At 37.7% G+C, this 20,406-nt stretch overlaps 1 protein-coding gene and 1 long non-coding RNA gene across 2 annotated transcripts in view; one reads left to right on the top strand and one right to left on the bottom strand.

Annotated features, from left to right (window-relative positions):
- LOC148131486 (uncharacterized) overlaps nucleotides 1–11,843 on the bottom strand; it is a 34,050-nt gene extending 22,207 nt beyond the window's left edge. The window contains exons 1-3 of the long non-coding RNA XR_015748936.1: nucleotides 11,581–11,843; nucleotides 9,109–9,179; nucleotides 4,100–4,185 (exon numbers count right to left, since the gene is read on the bottom strand). This is a non-coding gene — a long non-coding RNA (uncharacterized LOC148131486). The remainder of the gene's footprint in view (nucleotides 1–4,099; nucleotides 4,186–9,108; nucleotides 9,180–11,580) is intronic.
- Nucleotides 2,740–9,469, top strand: TCF24 (transcription factor 24). Its single transcript, XM_026691914.2, has 3 exons — nucleotides 2,740–2,810; nucleotides 5,262–5,638; nucleotides 8,253–9,469. The coding sequence occupies exons 2-3, from the start codon at nucleotides 5,276–5,278 to the stop codon at nucleotides 8,364–8,366; spliced, it is 477 nt and encodes a 158-aa protein (XP_026547699.1). The 5' UTR covers nucleotides 2,740–2,810; nucleotides 5,262–5,275; the 3' UTR covers nucleotides 8,367–9,469.
- Nucleotides 11,844–20,406: the final 8,563 nt, after the last annotated feature.

The raw sequence follows: 20,406 nt of genomic DNA, 5'->3' as shown, positions 1-20,406 counted from the left end.
AATGTATCCATGAACTCCAAAAGGTCTGGGAGCCCCAGGTTAAGAACACTGCTCTATATTGTTTTCCATTACCTGCATTTTCTCTAGGATTTAAAAAGATAATCTAACTCATAGATTTGGTTACCTTTTGGAATACCAGTTTGGTCTAGTGCTTAAAGACCAGGCCAGAAAGCAGGATGGCTTTGAGCCAATTACTCTTGTCAGTACAACCCACCTCACAGGGTTGTTGTTGTGGGGAAAATAGGAAGAAGATGGTTTGGAGATGTTTGCCACCTTGTTTTATTTGTAAAAATAATAAAGGCAGGATAGAAATAAATAATAAAAACCATACAAATTAATTTATTAATTCAACTTATAACTTGAGGTATAATGCTACATGTGTACCTTATCATTTTTTTAAAGAAACCTTATTTTTTGAATGAAATAGACACCTGTATACCAATTCTGTGAAGTTGTATTACACTATGCAACTGGTGGCCCGTGGGCCGGATGCGTCCTGCGCAGGCCACACCCACCCCAGCTCTGCAAAGGGAAAAAACATGACACCCGTGCACTACAATATGGAATTTCAATGTAAGTTTTATCCAGAGAAGAAAAAATATTGTATGCAAAGTATTGGTAGCATTAAGTATTATCTTGACAACAATATCAACATGATTTGCCATTGGCATTTTTTTAGTTTTCATTTTATGTCAGGGATTTCCTGAAGATTTCTATTCCAATAAGGTGCTTTTCCAAGATTACCATATTTGCTAATGCTGCTACCTGTTGTGCCGAAGAAGCTAGTCATCTTCTTCCAGTCCTTATTGTAACACTAAAGTTGGTTAGCAGGCTACTTTAAGTGTTAGATAGAGATTTTATAGACTCATAATTATATACCTTGCTCCCTCCCCAATTGTGTTGACATCCCTTCTATTGTAATGCAAAGTGTTGGTTCCTGCCAGAGAGGTTCCAATGCAAAGTTCATAGAAGAGACTTTTATCAGTCATTCAGTGTTACATCAAATCTAGAGTCTTCCTCTCAGATACTTCATGATGTGCTTTCTATCTATTGTGTGATATACTGGGGCTTTGTATGGGATTGGGGGGGAGCTACTCATTTAGCTGTCTGTTGATTGTGAAATGGCACTCCTTCATGCACCATTGAATCTTGGCAATGTGCCTGAAAATGTATGTTGCTGCTGCTGTCAAGTCCTGCCTGAGGGGACCCATCACAATTGTTTTCACTGTACCAAGGGCTTTCTGAATCCAGAAGTGAAGTGGAACAACATATGCTAAATTTTCAAAACTTTTGGGGAAGCTAATTTCATCCAATGCTTGATAAATCTAAATCCTTTCTGCTGCCACTACCTTATTCTACAATGAGATCTGCTTTGCTTTGTCTTTCATGTGTTTAAAGGTGCTATTAGATTGCAGCAATAATCACTACTACATCACCCAACCAGGCAACCTAGCAGGAGCACAGATTCTGTAGTTTTGTTTCAACTCATAATTGCAGTTACAGTTAGAAACAAATTCTGCTCAATAAATGTAGTTAATGGTTGGATAAATGGGAGTGTTAATCCATGGATTATAGCAAAATCAATATGCTCTCCATCTTAAACAAGATAGTGTGAAAAATATCTAAGTTTGATTACTGAAAATCCAATGAATTACAATTGTACAATGTTATCAAGCCTCTGGTAAATGCATTTTTGTGTCTTCAAAGGCAAGTAGCTATTTGGAATTCTAATCAAATTATTTTCTGCACATATATTCATCTTTGGAGGGAGAGAGAAGCAAAATCTCCATCCTTTCTATTGATATTCAGAGGAAATGAAAAAGATTAGGCAGCTAACTTTTCACAAATGTGTTATGCCATTCATAAAGAGGTGCATTTAATTTAGCTTTTCCTGAGCTGCTATCCTGTGAGCATTCATAATCTTCAAACAGAATAGACGCTGATCAGATTGTGAGATTTGAAGTCCAACATATATTTTAGATGGACAGCTGTCTTGATTTACAAAGCAGAGATCTCTGGCTTCAATATGACAGGATCTATGACTTTGAAGTCTCATTGCATTTGTGGGAAGGTGCACGGCCTTCCCAATGGCACACTTTTATTTCAGTATGTATACATTTAATTTAAAAATAGTGACTAATATTTAAACAATCCAGTGTTTCTCAATACAGAGAAGGAGGTTATGTGAAGTGACTTATGTGCCTGCTTATTCTACTGGCCATCTTATAACAGGTTGTGAATTATGTTGGCTGAAAGGTTAGGGTGACCTTGTCCCATTCTAATCCGTGTTGCACAGGAAAGAGTTCTTAATATTTCACACTTTTTGTAAAATGCTGCGAGGTTCTTCTTTTTGCCCACCTGGGCAGTGGGCGATCTGTGAAGGCCAGACTAATAAACCTATCTGAGAAGCCGAGACACTCAGATGGAAATGGGAAACCAGCGGAGTTTCACGACGCCAGGAAAATTGCGTGGCATCTGCAGCCTGGTAAAGTCGTCGTTCCGACTCGCCTGTCGCGAAGTGGATCTCGGAGCACGGAGTGCGAACGAAGATGGGGACGCACCCGTTGCGGTTTTGGCAGTCCCGGCTCCCGCGCGCAGCAACCTCGATTCCCCGAAGGCCAGAGAGCCGGCCAGGAAGGGCAGAGAGCGACGCGAAGGTGGGAGGGAGGCGTCAGCAAAAGCCGAGCGCTGATGGGCGCGCTCCCCAACGCTTATAAAAGCCCGGGGCTTCCCCGCACGCGTCCTGGACTAGATTTGCAAGGGGAGAGCAGCGGCGTCCTGTCTCCCTGATCGGGGCCCCAGGAGATCAAGTAAGTTCTTTCTGAGGCAACTTTTTAATCCTCTCTCAGGGCTCCCTCGCACTCTTTGGGTAGATACACGAATTTGGCCGCCCCCTAATTCTATACAACACCTCCTTACGCCGCAGTTGTGCGATCTTGCAGTAGGCTTACGATAGGATAGGTCATGTCTTTGAAGAATTAAAGATCCTCAGAGCACTTTGAATTCCAAGTCTTGTGTGGATCCCTCATTTTCCTGAATTTTCTTTCCGAATAATCACCACTTATTCGCTCGTATCCTGCTGTTCCTCTTTGAATTGTTTCTAATTCAATATCTTTATAAGAGAATATTATGCAAACAAGGCAATCTCGGAGAACAGGCTACGTAAGCGTTGCAAAACTCCCCGGTGCAAAAGACAATCCAAATCATTTTAAAGGATTTATTTAGCCTCCGGAATCTGTAACGAGGAGCGCTAATATGAGTTTTGGTTTGCTCTGTTGATTTACTTTAGAAGTACAGTGGGTTTAAGTGGGTCCAATGACCGTTCTTACATGGTTAGTGTGCATGTAAATATAATCGTAATTTTTAAAAAACACATCGATAAATTCTAAGTGAAATAGGACTGTGAATAAAAGTAGCGTGAGCTTAAATATGGCTATCAAACCGGTGGGATTTTCCCCGCTGGTCTCACGTTTTGAATTGATATGCCAATGTTATAGGGGCTACTTAGTCTGATTGTTCATGTGTTAAACGTGTATGTGGAAATAAGCCCCAGAAATATTTAAAGCTATGTACAATTCAAATAAATGTGTAGAATAGTGTTCTACAGCAAAATATTTGCTTCCTGGTATATGAACGAATACTAAATAAATAAAACCATATACTGTATCAATGAATCCTAAATATCCAACAAATTCATTGACCTGCACAAATGCAGCTTTAATTGAAAACCTGAGGATTGTATTTCTTCTATATAATCTTTTCTAATAAAATAGCCCATTATAAAATAATTTTAATTTATAGTTTTAATAAGCAAAATGTTAAATACTAAAACTTAAAATCCGAACTAATGGGTAATTATGCTAATAAATATTTTAAAACAAAAAAGAATTGGATACATTTGAAAACCTATTATGGCAATCATGTATGTTAACTCAGGAAAAAATATATGTCCAAGATTGCCTTGTATATGTTAAATATAATTTATTGTTTAATAATCCATTGTTCCATTTTAATTTAGAAACTTGAAACTGAAATTGAGGCAATAAAATTAGAGTTCTCAAGAAAAAACTTCTTAGGCAGCAGTTATTTCCAATTCTACCTTCTTTTTACCCCTTTGTGTCTCCTCCATTGCACAATTTCCAATTTTAGAAAAGTATCTTTGGTTGAATAGAAAAAAGTCTGTAACTGAGAAAAAGCTTTTTATTAAAGTAAAATAACAAAGTTGGGCAGCATATAAATTTAATGTACTTTTATTAGTTGCTTGCTAGTTTTGCTAACGAAACTATTGTTAACTATAGAGACTAGATTATAATTTATAAGACACAGTTCAGGTGAATATAATCCTCAATAAATATAAGATTTACAATGCAAATACAAGTTAGATTCAATGTACTTTGTGGTTTGCAGACTGCAAAAGCACACATTTTTAAGAGAATTCAAATTATATTTCAAATTATTTAATCTTTATCTTTTAAAGCCAACATGTATCAATACCAAAGAGGAAAGCAGTTCAATAAATGAGTTTACAATTGAAGCTTATATTCTTGTATATTTATTTGTTTATTTTAGTGTGGTGGAAGCATTTAATCTTAAAGAATCATCCAATAAATGGATGGGATTTAATCTCTTTAGTATTTACTTGTAAAACCATCAGAAAATCCCAGTTTGTAGTTTGGGGACTACTGGGAAGTAAAAAATAATGCTTAGAAATATCTAAAAATCCAGAAAGAAAATCACTTCCACATTACTGTAAAGAAATGTACTTTATATATCTATAAAGTAATTAGGAGTTGTGCACAATGTGACTTCTTACATTTATTAATACTTTATTAACTGAACACTTTATTAACATTTCAACACTAATCATTTCTGCTAGATATTATGTCACATTCAGTGGGATTCACTTCTTCTGAAAGAACATAAATGTTGGCACCAAATATATTTCAAGTTAAGATGCTTAAAAATATGTCCTAATATAGTGTTTAAATATGGTCATTATTTTCTGAGAATGCATTAGAATTGTTAATCAGTTGTTACAACTACATACTGATGATTTTTCAGCTGAATTCTATCTTAAAAATAAAATTGCAAGGTTAGTGGTTGCTGGCACAGGGGTACCACATTAAGATAATATATTGCAGTATACCGAAAATTGTAACAGTCAGTTCTTAAAAATCAGATAGCAATATAGTTCTAAAAAAGAAAACGTGGTTGTGACAATCCAAGGTATAAGCTAGGAATTTGCATCATGTTGGTTGCAGGTTTTGTCTTACCAATGGACTATAAAAATGTACCTGAGAACATCAAAGTCAATATTCCAAGCTCAAATGCCTCTCTGCCACCCTCCACATCTGACACTAACTCCTTAGGGCCACAGAGTGGGGCCACTTTGGGGAGACCTGCAGCAGCCAACGCGGCCCGAGAGCGTAGCCGAGTGCAGACCCTACGACATGCCTTCTTGGAGTTACAGAGAACTCTGCCCTCTGTACCACCTGACACTAAGCTCTCCAAGTTAGATGTACTGCTTCTAGCCACCACCTACATTGCCCATCTCACCCGCAGCTTGCAGGATGAAGAAGAATTACCTGGCAAGGGCTTGGGAACCTTGAGAGGGGATGGCTACCTACATCCTGTTAAGGTAAGCAGGGGCAAACCAAGTAATACTTTTTTCCCTAGAAGGTCCGATCATAGCATTATTTGAAAACCTTTCCATTGTGCAGAAATCTTCAGGCAAAAGAGCATACCAGTACGAATATACAAGTACACTAGTCTATACAAGAAAGCTTTAGCATTACAGAATCAGCAGAATCAATTGGAATCAACTGAACCACAATTCATTGATGTGATTCCATATGACACTTGAGATAGATACATTAAACCTCTGTGTACCATAACCATTATGCCCAACACCAGGGACAAGGTTTTAAGTGACTCCCATTTATTACAAAGCAATTTATGCCTTATGACAGTGGCTTGTAAACTGCTTGATTCAGATATCTCTTTTTCTCGTCTCAAATAATGTCATTATTCCCACCACAAATAGATTCTGTTGTTTTACACAAGCACTTTGACAGTGGCAATCCCAAACTGGATACTCAATTAGCAAATATGTTATTACAAATTGCCCCATTTCCCCCAGGATATGCCCAAATATATCCCATTGGGAAGTAATTATCCCAATGTAAAATCCACTGCCTTATGAACCATCATATTGCAAGTTCAAACTACAAAAGGACTTTCCCTTACTACTAGCTCTTTAATAAGTAATTTCTTTAATAAATTACACTTAGCTTAATTCAGGAAATTACTACTTAAAGACCTAGTAATCAAGAATTACCTTAAAACAAACTAAATGGACCTTTCATTATTTCTTTCCAAGACTAACATTATCTAACAGTAATCTTGAATAAGCCTGTATACGCTTTTTAAAAAATAGTTTTACTGAAATGTCAATGATGGCTTGATATATAATTAGTTACGCATTTTTCCGCTAGCAAAAAAATAATTATATTTTGAATTGTTTTTAAAAAGTCATTCTGGCTATAGCATAGGAGTATATACAGCAAAAATGATAATGTGGAAAGTAAAGTACATTTTTAAAATAATTGAAACAGCATTGACATCTCAGGAACATTTTCAGATAAATGTCAAGAAACCAGATGTTGACCATGACTAACAGACCTGCCATAAACACGATCCAGTTGATTCTGCATTACAATGTATTTAACTACTGAACGTTTCTGAATTGTATGTTTTTAATAGGCTGTCTATTATGTCATAGGTAAACCTTTAAAAAATATTATAAATAATTTATTTTAGAGACATGTCACAGAAGTTCTTGAAAAAGAAATTTTTCACAATGTATTCTTCACAATGCCACTTTACTTGCAATATGAAGTTCTGTTTAGATATCATCTACCAGATTATTCCATTTGGCAAGGCCACAGGCAAGATAAACAAGTAAAACTACAAAACTGGATGGCATTGCAATGTTTCTCTATATCTCTTTGCCATCATTTAGTGGCTTTCTAATTTTTTGAAATTAGTTTATAATAGCAGAGGAGCTCAGTCCACATTTCTTCACAGATTAATGGAATTTATGATTTTACATTAGGTCTGGCTAATAGCATTGAGAAGTAAATGGCACCAACAATTATTGCTATTTTAATAAATCTCACTGTTGGAAACCTGTGCTCGTTGTATATACATGTGACATGAGTACTTTGATCCTGTGCTTGGTTATTTCAGATAAATACAACTAAATCAATGAGATTTATTTTCTGATATGTGTATATGAGAAAATAAATCCCATTTAGTTATGTTTATCTGAAATAACTAAGCATAGAATCAAAGTGTTTGTGTGTGTGTATATGTGTGTGTGTGTGTGTGTGTAGGATTACATAAATCCTATTAAACTTTGCATTTTTCTAAATATACATTTATAGACGTATTTACTAATCTCATATTGGATGTAGTGTACTTTTATGAAAACATGTTTTTAAGAAAATCTGGTGTGCAAACACACATAGATGAAAACACCCATGTTATTTTCTTCTACAAGCAGAGTATATGAGCAATAATATCTAATGTAGGACAAGATTTAAACCTAATAAATATAATAAATATGCTGGCCTATTGTTATTTTTTACCTTCTTTCACCACTTTGCAAATATTTTGTAGAGATAAGCTGTCAGTAATTGTAGACATGCGGCACAATAACGTGAGAGCTCAATCTAAAGATATCTAATGAGGTATCAAGATCTACTTCCTGCTTCATACCAATCTAGATAGCTCTCCCTCTGATGATGTCAGTCTTGCAAGGCGATCCAGACAAGAAACTTACCAGATGAACTGGCTGAATTATTATTGTAGTTTCTTTAACAGATCTTGTAAATCTGAAATTATATTTTCTGCCATTGTTTTTACAGCCCCCAAAACCTAGAGAGTGTCCCTTCTGAGTTTGTCATACCCACGTTTTTGCTGCAAGCTCAGCTACCTCTTCTCCAGCTGTTTCTCTGGCTGTGGTTTTTCTCTGTCTCCGAAGGGCATTCCCACATACCATTACACATGCTTACTATTTGCATTGGTCCAATGCAAATTGCAGGTTATAAAGGATGGGAGAATTTATAGTCCCATAACTGATAAATGTATCCTTAAATGAACTGGATTAATTCATGTAATTGCTAATAAAGCTGCTGGTTTCCTGCATTTGTGCAAGCATTATTAATCTATCTTGCATCTTTATCTTCTAGAAATGGCCAATGAGATCACGCCTATATATTGGAGCATCAGGACAATTTTTGAATCCCTCAGTGCAAGCAGAAAATGTAACTCAAGGAGAAACCTCAACAAATTCTCAAATGTAATCCTGTTGTTTTTTTTCTTAAATGCTGTTATATTTATTATTCCAGATATATTTAAATTGAGTCTTCCAATATCTGTGATATTTCTTCCAATTGACTGGCATCCTTAAATGGTAGGCTTGAAATTCAGCCTGTTAATTCAGATTGCTTTCTTCACAGCCTAGGACAACACATCAGTTGTGCAGTGTAATTCATTTATTTCTTATGTAGCTACTATTTCTCAAAAGGCAAAATATACTTTTCATTGTGTGAATGTTGCTACTATTGAAATCTGTAAGATACCAGCTCATGTGTCATCTTGTTTATGAAAACATATCCTTTTCTGTGTGAAGAAATGGCTGAATATAATGTAGTGGATAATTTACAGGCATTCTGCGACCTTTGTTGATAATTTATGAAATGTGAATTGTTGTACCCCAATTCTGAAGAAATTAAATAAGATAACCAAATAGTTGATTTTTAAGCTAATGTTTAAAAGCTGAGCTGCTCAGTTACCTTGAACTTTGAAATGGGCAAAAATAAATTTGACAAATAAAAAAAAACAATGCATCTAAGTTTGGAGACTTTTAACTGACAAGAGCTCTGCAGAACTATTTCAAGTATTCCAGTGATCCATGTCATATACTCAAATATATCTATTCATAATTTCCCAGAATTCACAGAATTATGATAGATGACATAAGGCACAGGTTCTCACACAGGTTGTCCTCCGCATTTGTCATGTTCAAAGGTAATATTAAGGTACCTGGTGTTTTGAAGAATTAATCCAAGAAATAACATTGCAAAACTGGATGTATGAATTTTAGACATGAAATTCTGTTATAGAGTAAAACAAAACAAAAAATTGCTTTGAAGAATAAGTTACAGCTTTTACACTTTCTTAAAAATATATCCAAAATTCTTTTTACAGCATATTATTATTTTTCATAAATGTTTGATCATTTTATTTATACTGTATATGTGTAGTCACTTCTTAATTTACAACAATTCATACATCTAATGAAATTGATCCTGAAAAATGTATGCCCTATCTTTCTATCAGTTTGTAGGGGTGCCTGAAGATTCTTTGCTCTTGCTATTACAAATAAAGACAGCTCTCCCACTGGAAATCTTACATGCTTTTTTAGATAAAATTATTTAATTTTCTCTGCTGAAATGTTTGTATGTTAACTAGCTAAAGCAGAAACAAAAGTTATTCCAAAACACAAGTGTGGCAAAAAATAATGTACGCAGCTTTGTAGATTAAATATGGCATACATACATACATACATACATACATACATACATACATACATACATACACATATATATGATGTTCACCACAGAATATGAAGCTTGCATATTTGGTTAATTTGATTTAAAAGATTTGCATGAAAGCAACAATGATTACAAGTACAAACAATTTCTCTTACTGTATGAATAAATTATTTGCAAAATTATTTCTCAAATGTTTATTGTTAGATACCTTTTAAAACTACCCTGCTTTTTTTTAAATGCAAGCCTTTTGGGAAGCCAAGAAAATCAGATTAAAGGATTAAAAATTAAAAATTCCTTTTTAAGGAATTGTACATCAGTAAAATTGGGATTTTAAGTAAATTATCATTATGGATCAAGCCACTTATGGCAATGTATTTTTTTTATCTTTAGTATTAAAAACGTACACCTCTATTGTTAAAGAACAGCTTTATCTGAAATCCTATTATTTTGATGTAATGATGACAATTATGTGCCATCAAGTTGTCAATTTTTTGGCTTATTCTAAAAAAACATTCTTAGCTCATGTATGAGTTTTGTAGGTGTTGTTTACCATAGCAAACAATATGGCATTAGTGTTTTAAGTTTACTTAAGTACTTAGAATGAATGGAAATAATTGACAGAGGACATATGAATCCAGGAACTAATCTTATAGCGGGAACACTAACATAAAAATGAAAGGGCAGGTCTATACCAGTGTACCTTTATCATTAATATGCAAAAGAAAAGGAATAGGAGGAACACTGTACAGTACTAAAATATGATACCCTTAACATCTGTCTCCCACCTCATAGATCTCAACTTTACAATTCCTCAGCCTCTTCCTAGCTGCTGAATTCAAATTCACAATGGAAGAAATTGAAATATTCTTATTTCCGCTTTTCAGGATAATTTTAAATAATATTCTGCTTCTGAATGTCCCTGAGATCATAGTGATATCAAATAAACCCGTGAACAAATTATAGGGCTTTTCCACATTTGCTGGCACATGGCATAAACGTGTCCTGGCAGTATCTTTATTTTCTACAGGGCCTTCATTATTCCCACCCCATGAGTGAAAAAACTTAAGCCATTGTGCTTAAATATTTGTTATAGACGTATAATTACATCTTTATTATAGTCATAGACCAGTATAAGGAGGGCAAGATAGTGTTAAAATAGTATTTCTCTTTATTCACCCACTTTCTAAGTAACTTGAAGATACTTTGTCATCCATCATCCTAGTAACAAGCAACCAGTAGTAATTGGAAGTTGAGGAAGTGGCAGGCTAGAGATTGGCAAGTGGGGCAGCAAATATGCTGACTTAAAGCTATCTGTTTAGTGACCGTTCAAAGTTACAATGGCACTGAAAAAATTCTAACAATTTTTTACACTTAAAACAATTGAATCATTCTCATGATTAACCTGATAAAATATTTGGGCACTTGACAATTGGCCTCTATTTATGATGGCTGCACTGTCCTGGGGTCATGTGACAAGCAAAGTCAATGGGGAAGCCAGATTCACTTAACTGTGTTACTGACTTAACAACTGTTAACAACTTCCGCACTGAGAACAACTGTGGCAATGAAGGTGGTAAATGGAGCAAAGCTAACTTAATTGTCTTGCTTAGCAACAAAAAAATTGGGCTCAATTGTGGTCAGTCAAGAACTCTTTCTAGTTTTTCCTCCCATTTCAGTGAAGAATGGATAGCAGTGGGAAAGAGCCATAACTGGTCCAATTCATCTATTGTTAGTATGGCTCAAGTCAGTAATGTTGCATGAGACTAACCATAAATGTTTGCCCTTGAGAGAGGTTATTGTACTTGCCAAGACCCTCTTGTGGTTTTTTTTCCCTCCCTGTGTTGTATTTTTAAATGGTTTTTGCTGGATTTCGTAAACTGGAATAGAGGGCTATAACAATTAATATAGTAGTAATAAGGCGCTTTCCGAGATGTCTGTTCGCCTTCCTAGTATCGCCTACCAGCTCGTGGAGTTCCAGCTTGGCTACCTTTACGAGCCCAAAGACGGCCAAGTATGGCCGCCTCTGGAACTACGTTTTCCACAATGCATCGCGAGCCTGTATATTTTTAGGGCCGATCCTATTCCGCGAGAGGTCGCGCCGTTTTCACGAAAGGAAACTGAGAAGTGAGCGGTCGGCTTGTTCGTTAAAAGCAGCTTAAAAGAAGTATCCGAAAGTATCCCATTTCATTTGTGTTTGTAAACTAGTCCTGACTAGTTTACATTAAACGTTGGTGCTATGTAGATACGGAAAAAAAATATTCGGGCCACGGAGGCCAACCCCCCTGATCACGTGGCCCTCAAAAAGGACCGTTGTGGCTCCCGCTCGTTCGCGAGACTTGGCGTGTTGTTTCGCCGCGTGGCGAAGAGCCCCGGGCGCGTGTGCGCGCGCGATTCGTTTAGAATCGGCTGCGATTGAGCGCCCTCAAGCACGATCGGATAGGCCTCGCCTTGCCAGGTTCGTCCGCGGATCCGCTGGCCTCCTTCGTTCTTCTGACCCGAAAAGTGTGACGAAACAAAGATTAGACTCCGACGAGTGGGCACCTTCTAGCGGACGGTACCGAGGGCTTTGAGTGGTAGACGTTTGGCAGAGACATCGTTGCTTCGGATTTTTTCTCAAACGGTTGGTACGCCAGGAAAAGGGTCTTGGGCAAGAGATTTTTCGGAGTCTCGGTCTGATGTGGGTGGTCGAACGGAAAAAGAAAGACGATGGCACCCCCCTCAAGAAACCAGAGAACTCGTTAAAAATAGACCGTGCTTTGCGCCATTTTGTCCATCTCGGCGGAGGGGCTAAGCTCCCCCCCTCGGTCTAGTCAGAGACCAACTCATCTCTTTAGGAGACTGGTGTGTAAGGAGGAGCCATCCCGCTTTTTATGGGTTAGCATTGGCACTGAATTAGTTTGTTGGCCAAGGTTTAGAAAATTGAGGGCTTGGTGCTCATTTTAATAATTTGCCCTTAAACTCACAAGGCTGCCCTGGGGAGACGCCTAATATGAATAGAGTTTAAGCTTTGATCGCTTTTGTACATTTACTTCTGTCATTACTGGCCTGCAGAATCTCAAAACTTCTTTTATGTAGTTTACATTATCAGCTCCTTACTGGACTATTAACTAATTTTGCTGAATTGTACTTTCTGTCTAATAACATGGCCGGGAAGATCGGATTTGCTGAGCTGACTCTACTTTGTTGTGATGCGCTACTGGTATACAATGGAAAAATGATTGGGGATGAAGCAACTGTTCCTTAAATAAAAATTTACCCTTCGAGGTTGGTGCAGTGACTGAGATTGGGCTAGTCGGTAGCTATTAAATCTACCACTTTTAAGGGACTACAGATCAGTTTCTCATGTCAAAACGTGATAATAAATTCAAGGACAGCAAATGCAATAATTTAATTAAGAATCTAAGAAAAAATAGTTATCTAATCTTAAGTGAGTATATAAAAACACTTTAAGGTGAAATTTATTTAATCCAACAAAATTTTAAACAGACTGGCTTTGGCAGTACTGGAATCTGCAAAATACTACTCAATTATGCTGGCTTACATTTTTACATTTGCCATACTGAACAAATTAATAGTGCATTTTCTAGTATATTGCTACTGTGAATTGCAAACTAGTGCAATTGTTTTATGCCAATGTTGAATGTTGAGGAGTTTCCAGAATTTTTTGACTAGGCTGGGATTACAAATTTTGGGGAGAAAGGGGAAAAATCAGTTCAATATATTTACATTGTTCTATCAGCTAATTACATGGAAGGAAGAAGTTTTGTGTGCCACCTTGAATTATTTACAAAATATAAAGGCAGGAAAGTTCTTAAATAGTACTCTGGTTTGCTTCAAATCCTCCAATGTCATAAGATGGAGTTGTTGTGCAAAAGCGGTACAGGTTATCTAGTACAGTGGTCGGGGAACGGGTAAATTACCCCAAATGGGGTAAAACTGAAAATCCTGGGGGTAATGAGGACGGTTGCGCCCCAGGCATTTTATTTACGACATTCTGTTCGCCTTCGGTGAATGCTGCTGGGATCGGGAATCAAGGACACAAATGAGAGAAGGGGAGGGAGGAAGCAACGGAAGCTTGTCCTGCTCTCTGGCTCAGCAGCTTCGGTTTCCTCCCGCCTCATTCCTCTCTCAGTCGCTCTCTCGCTCCTCCACCAGCCCAGGAAGAAACTGCTTCAAAGAAGCCGGGGGGTGGCTTTTCCTGTCGGTGCAGCTCCTCCGAAGCGCCCGTTTTTACCCCCACCCCACTGCCAATCAATCCAGGTTCAATCCAGTGCTCTGTTCTGCCTGCCTGCCTTCGTTTCTGGTAGTTTCGGAGCAGCTTCGGCTGAGAATAATAACTATTCGCCTCTTTTTCTCAGCCGAAGCTGCTCCGAAACTACCAGAAACCAAGGCAGGCAGGCAGGCAGGCAGAACGGAGCACTGGATTGAACTGCGGGCGGCGGGGCGGGGCGGGGGTGAACGGGCGTTTCGGAGGATCCGAAACCACCAGAAACGAAGGCAGGCAGGCAGAACGGAGCACTGGATTGAACCGGCGGGCGGGGGGGTGAACGGGCGCTTCGGAGGATCGAAACCACCAGAAAGCGAAGGCAGGCAGGCAGAACGGAGCACTGGATTGAACCGCGGGCGGCGGGCGGGGTGAACGGGCGCTCGGAGAAGCTGCGCTCCGAAACCACCAGAAACGAAGGCAGGCAGGCAGAATGGAGGATTGAACCGTGGGCGGCGGGGTGGGGGTGAATGGGCGCTTTGGGGAAGCTGCGCCGACAGGAAAAGCCACCCTGCCGGCTTCTTTGAAGCAGTTTCTTCCTGGGCTGGTGAGGAGTGAGAGAGCGACTGAGAGAGGAACGAGGCAGACACCTGAGGGATGGGGCTGAGGAGGGAGGAGACACCTGAGGGATGGGGCTGAGGAGGAGGGAGACACCTGAGGGAGGGAGGGGACACCTGAGGGATGGGGCTGAGGGAGGGAGGGAGACACCTGAGGGATGAGCTGAGGGAGGGAGGGAGACACCTGAGGGATGGGGCTGATGAAGGCAGGGCCGAGAGGCGAGGCTTCTCAGCCGTCCTGCAGGGACTATCTGTCGCTCAGGGTTGCAATGAGGAGGCATTGGCGTTCCCTGAACTTGGTGGTTTGCTGGCAGACGTTTTATTACCCGGCTAGGTAACAACATCAGATGTTACCTAGTCAGATAATGAAACGTCTGCAAGCAAACCACCAAACTCGGACTCTTTCTCCCCCCCCCGGTCCTTGAAAAAGTGTTTCTGAATGAAACTGGTCCCTGGCACAAAAAAGGTTGGGGACCACTGGTTTACATACACAAGGACCTGACGCAGTGCAGAGCTCAGAAAACAACGCGAGCCGAGGTGGCTTCAGCTCCGCTTGGCTTCGTTTCCTCAGCCTCAGCTGCTTTCAGTCCACTCGGGAGGAGGAGGAGGTGGTGGTGGCTGGCGTTGTTTTCTGGGCTCTAGGCTCGCGGGCTCAGAAAACAACGCGAGCGAGCCGAGGTGGCTTCAGCTCCGCTTGGCTTTGTTTCCTCAGCCCCAGCTGCTTTCAGTCCACTCGGGAGGAGGAGGAGGAGGTGGTGGTGTGGTCCTTTGATGTTGCAGATGGGCTGTGGAACCAGGGGCAGGTGTACCTACGACCTCTGTACCCACCCTAGCTCTAACTACCATGGTTTCCTCCACATACATACGCCATGTAATGTTTAGTGCTGGACCTGAGGGTGAAGTGTATGACCTGGTGCTTAACACAGCTACAACGAATGCCAAATTTCTGTGTCTTGCACCACCCATCAGGGTCCATCTCCTGTACTGCTGCTGCACTGCTACTGAGGGTCCATCTTCTGTCTGTCAAGTCTTCCAGCGTTCTGTCCTGTCAAGGTACGAGCAATGGCTACCCACTCTAGCTCTAACTACATGACCTTAAGCCTGGTTTGTTCCTTTTTGCGCACCACCTACAAAAAAAGCCCCCCAACTCTGCCTTGGCTGTCTCTAGCAAGCACATCATTGCCAACACCACTCTGGCAGCCATTGATAATGATGATGATAAAATCCTCTGTGAGATAGCAAAAATATAATGCAACTTGCTAGGCACGTTGGACACCTAACTACTCACTATATACCACCCCATGGCTGGTGTGCAATGTGTTCCAGCAAAAATAGTGCACATCTTTATTAAATTTGGTGCATCCTGCTAGTTCGGTACACAGCCTGGCAGCCATTGATACTGATGATATACCCTGCTAATTCGGTACACAGCCTGGCAGTCAGGGTTACAACTTTTCCAATCAATGTCTTTTTCACCCTTCAGATGACATCAATTAGAAAAAGAATATACCAGGAAGAATTCCTTGATTATGGGTTTACCCAAATTGACGACAAAGGAATAATGAAACCACAGTTTTTTATTGATATAATGTGAATTTTTAGGTTCAGTTTTATAAGGTTTTAAAAAAATATTTTTTTAAAACCTTATAAAACTGAACCTAAAAATTCACATTATATCAATAAAAAACTTTCTAGTTGTGCTAAATTGTGAAACATAGTAAACATTTTCCAAATATATTTTGGTAGACAAAAGGATATTTTGATATTTTGAAATATATCTATACAAATAAGATAATCATACTTTTAAAAAAATGTTTTAGGCATACTTCTTACACTCCTTGTAATTACTTTTAGTGCATAACTTGTTTCTCCAAACCAAAATTTATAAAAACTAGAAAAATTTACAGATTCTTCAGAAGAATTGATTTGGAATGCACAGGAATATTTTTATAGGAGAGTTTTTGAAATTGTTAAAGCTGATACATCTTTCAGGTTTATTGTATAAGAATGCTTTTCAAGCTTTCTGCATGTTGCATTTCTGTGTGTGGTGAATCAACCCATTGAAAGATTTACATAACTCTAATAGCTAAGAAGCAGAAAAGACATTTTAGTTGTTATTAAAATAGACATTCACTAGGGAACAAGATTGGTGGTAGCTTCTAAGTTGACTGATTTCAAGACAGCCTGGGGCTATTGTTTTCCATCTGCTTAGTGCAGAAAAAGACTACAGAATAGAGCTTCCCTTTTAGAAGCTTAAAATAACTGTAACACTTCTTGTTTATTGCTATCCTCTTAAAATCATATTCAACTTATTTAGTTCTTCCTAGGAATTTATTTTGTCCATGTTTCTTGACCAAGACCTGCTATCATGCTATGAAGATAATTATGTGCCATCAAATTATTTTCAACTACTACTGATCACATAGATTTTCTCTATGACAATCTGTCTCTAACTTGTTCTTTCAAGTCTCCTAATGGTGCATTCATTGCCATTGTAAGACTTATGCATCTTGCTGCTGCTTGTCCTCTTCTCTTCTGCTAGGTCTTCTCATAATATGTCTGCAGAAAGATACTTTGAGCTTGGTCATTTGTGCCTTGAGTGAGAACTGTGGGTTGATTTGTTCAATGATATATCAGATTGTTTTCTTGGGTGTCCATAGTATTCTCATGAGTTTTTATTTGTCTATCATGCTATATAGATAGCCCTCATTTAGTTCCATTGTAGCTTGTTACGATGGCACTCACATTCTCACATTTATGACCTTTGCAGGTGTGTAAAGCAAAGTAGTAAGCAGAAAGAAAAACCATAAGCACAGTCACCATTTTGTGTAGTGACAGCTCTGCTTAGTGACAAAGTTAGTCTTAATTGTGGTCAGTAAATGAGGACTACCCTTACTTGAAGTATTGTGTTTATCTTGAGCTTTCTATTTTTTTTTAAGTTTGGACAAGTGTTTTTTTGCTTAAGGCAGAAAAATGACAGGAGTCTAAATGTAACAAAACTTTTTCACTATTACTTTTATTTTCCTCAAAACAAGAAATAAAGTGTTTGCTGTGCATGAGATATTGTGTGATGTATTGTAAAGTACAGCAGAGTTTCATAAAATTCATAATATATGATAAACATAAAATAATGCCTATAAGAATAAAAAGTCCTTTTCAAAAAAGTGCCCATTATAATACATAGAACCGAGGGTTTTTTGGTTGGACATAAAATACATTAAAGTTTTACAACCCCTGAAGCATACAATAAATTTCATTTTTGAAGCATGTGTATGTGTAATAGATATTTTAATGCATTTGTCTTTTAGTTGTGTATAAAATTGCTAATTCCTGGTTCTATTTTTGTATATTTTCTAAGATTTGGTGGCTTTCAATTAAAGTTTTAAAGAAACTAGGGAAAATATACTTCGAGTATTGATTATTTTGAGTTATTTCCACCCTGCCAAGCTGTCTGAATAATGATGAATTGTGAATTGTGCAAGTAGTGATCATTACTGCAGTTGATGTCTTCATAAATCAGTCGCATCAGCTAAGATGTCCCTGTTCTAATGATTAATTGCTTCTTTGTCAGTGCAGGGATTACCTAGAGTCATCTTGAAGCCATGACCTCTGACCTCTTTACTCTGTAACAGTAAATTTAAGCCTAGAAATACCATTTTATTGAGACTTTGATGGTTTTGGGGGAGAAAAGTGTACTTCGCTCTCAGCCTGAAATAAGTCTGTAGGGAATGTTTTACTAGTTCAGATAGCTGGAGTCCCAAAGAGTGGAAATTGTAATCTTTAACCTTAATTTCATTCTTATTAAACAAGAGTAACAATAAGAAGATTCATTCATTAGAATAGTGCATGAATAAAATAGTTTAACTCTGGATTTAATTCTTCCTTCATAGTTTCCTCATACGTTTTGGAACAGCAGCAGCCCAATCAGTCCATTGTAGAATAAAGGCCTTTTCAGAATTTTATAACTACTTCAACATGCAAGTTATTTTCAATTATTGTCTTTGCAACTGAGCTATATCATTTGCCAGCACCCTCTTGGAGCATTTTGGGTGTTTTAAAGTCTTGGGGCATTCAGGTGAGGGTTGTTGAAGTTTTAGTAAGTTCATTGTACAGTGTAGCCAGCTCATGACTATTTCAGAGACATTAGCTGCTTCATCAGATCATATATTCCTGTCCATTGGCCAAACCATTTCTTTTTTTGTCATATTGATATCTTAAACATATTTTACACATTTATCATTCTAGGTTTCTCTTTGTAACTATCCAACCTTTGTACTCTTTTTGTATTTTATTTCAGTAATAATAGTAGTTGATACCATAGGTACATATTGATTCCCTTATGAAGTGGCAACCTAGGAATAGTAAATTTAGAGAGTAATGTCATGTATTCTTTTGAGAAGAAAAGATTTAAAGTACATTCAAGGAGATGATCCAGTGTTTTAGCTGTGCTTTGTGTTTGTTTTTTAAGGATAGTATAGATACCCTGTTTCCCTGAAAATACAACTTGCTCTGAAAGTAAGTCGTAGCTTGATTTTTTTTTACATGTGTGCCCAATATAAACCCTACTTCCAAAATAAGCCTTAATTAAGATGCCGCCCACTCCAGAGTGTACAGGTAAAAATTAAGCTGGGGTGGGGATGGGTGTGTGTGGAGCTTTCCTACTACTTACCTTTGGACAGTTGTAGCCAAGCCTCGGAGCCCATTTCTTCGGCAACCAGCAAGGCTGGCAAGGCTTTCCTGAAGGCCTCTAGCTGATAACAAAGCTCTGGATGATCTGGAGCTCTGTTGTCTGCTGTAAAGGCCTTCAGGAAAGCCTTGCCGGCTGCAGAAGAAGTTCCTGAAGGTCTCTGACAGCGAAAAGGAGGCCGGGGGCGACACGTGCAAGTAAGGTTAGTTAGTGGATGACTTTCCCCCAAAATAAGACCTGGCGCCTTTTTGTGGCAAAAATTATAAGACAGGGTCTTATTTTCAGGGAAACAAGGTAGAATGAGATCTCCTACATACTTGCATACCAAGCAATTAGAAGCAATAAAATACCTTTATTCATAAATGCAAAATTTAAAAAATCCTAAATGCTTCTATTGTATTAAATTAAAAATAGTATATTTAAATATTGCCAATTGTTTGATTTCTTTCTTTCTTTCTTTTTGGGAGCAATCAGTATGCCTCACTGGATCCCATATTAAATGGTGAGTATTGCTCTTACTATACAGAGAGTAAGAATTGTGATTTGGATTAATAAAACTGCATTTGGAAAGATGAATATTTCTAGAAGATTTAAGTTACATGAATGCTTGCTTGTTTATTTTTTTACCCTTTGAGATAAATAAAAATATTTGCAAATCAGTACTAAAATGGAAAAAAATTAATACATGTTTTTATTAATGGGATATATATTTTATCACTGGCACAATGATGATTTCCTTTTGCCGTTTACCCATCTGAATGTGTGATGTGTATTTCCAATTCTGAAGTGCCAATAAAGCTTTAATTATACCATGTAAAGTATTTGCTTAGAACATTTAAATACTGTATATTAAAATGTATTTCTGAAGTGCTTTAATTAGTATATTTCCCCAAGTAGTCATGAACTGCTGTTCAGAATTTGAGAATTCTATATTTAAACACTACTTATCAGTTTGAAATGATTGCAAATTTCACATGAATGTAAGAATTTGGGTGGGTATTTTTGTAAAAAATGCAAATCTGATTAAAAGTTAAATTGAATTAACTATTTAGATGACTAGAGTTATTGCATCTTGAATGCTAAATGATGGTCATCAAAATGATTGAAATTATGTATTCAAAATATTTTTATTACAAAATTGAACTTAAATGTGTTTTTTTAATTTTAGTTTAATGAAAGCATTCGTGTCATTTGAGATCTGTATTGAAAATTCTAAAGATTTACTGATTTGAAAACAAAAATGAAACTTTGAATGAACTATTTTTATTTAATATGTTA

Source organism: Notechis scutatus, chromosome 3 (genome assembly GCF_049901735.1).
Source record: "Notechis scutatus isolate UNSWTSFEM ecotype Mainland chromosome 3, rNotScu1.2, whole genome shotgun sequence".
NCBI classification, from domain to species: domain Eukaryota; kingdom Metazoa; phylum Chordata; class Lepidosauria; order Squamata; family Elapidae; genus Notechis; species Notechis scutatus.
Note: the sequence above shows the minus strand (reverse complement) of the source record. Positions and strands in the feature narration are given on the sequence as shown.

What these genes read in the sequence shown, in the direction of transcription:
- TCF24 (XM_026691914.2), top strand. Translation starts at nt 5,276, where the DNA reads ATGGACTATAAAAATGTACCTGAGAACATCAAAGTCAATATTCCAAGC. An exon ending in GCTACCTACATCCTGTTAAG is followed by an intron (nt 5,639 to 8,252) that starts GTAAGCAGGGGC and finishes TTTATCTTCTAG; the next exon opens with AAATGGCCAATGAGATCACG.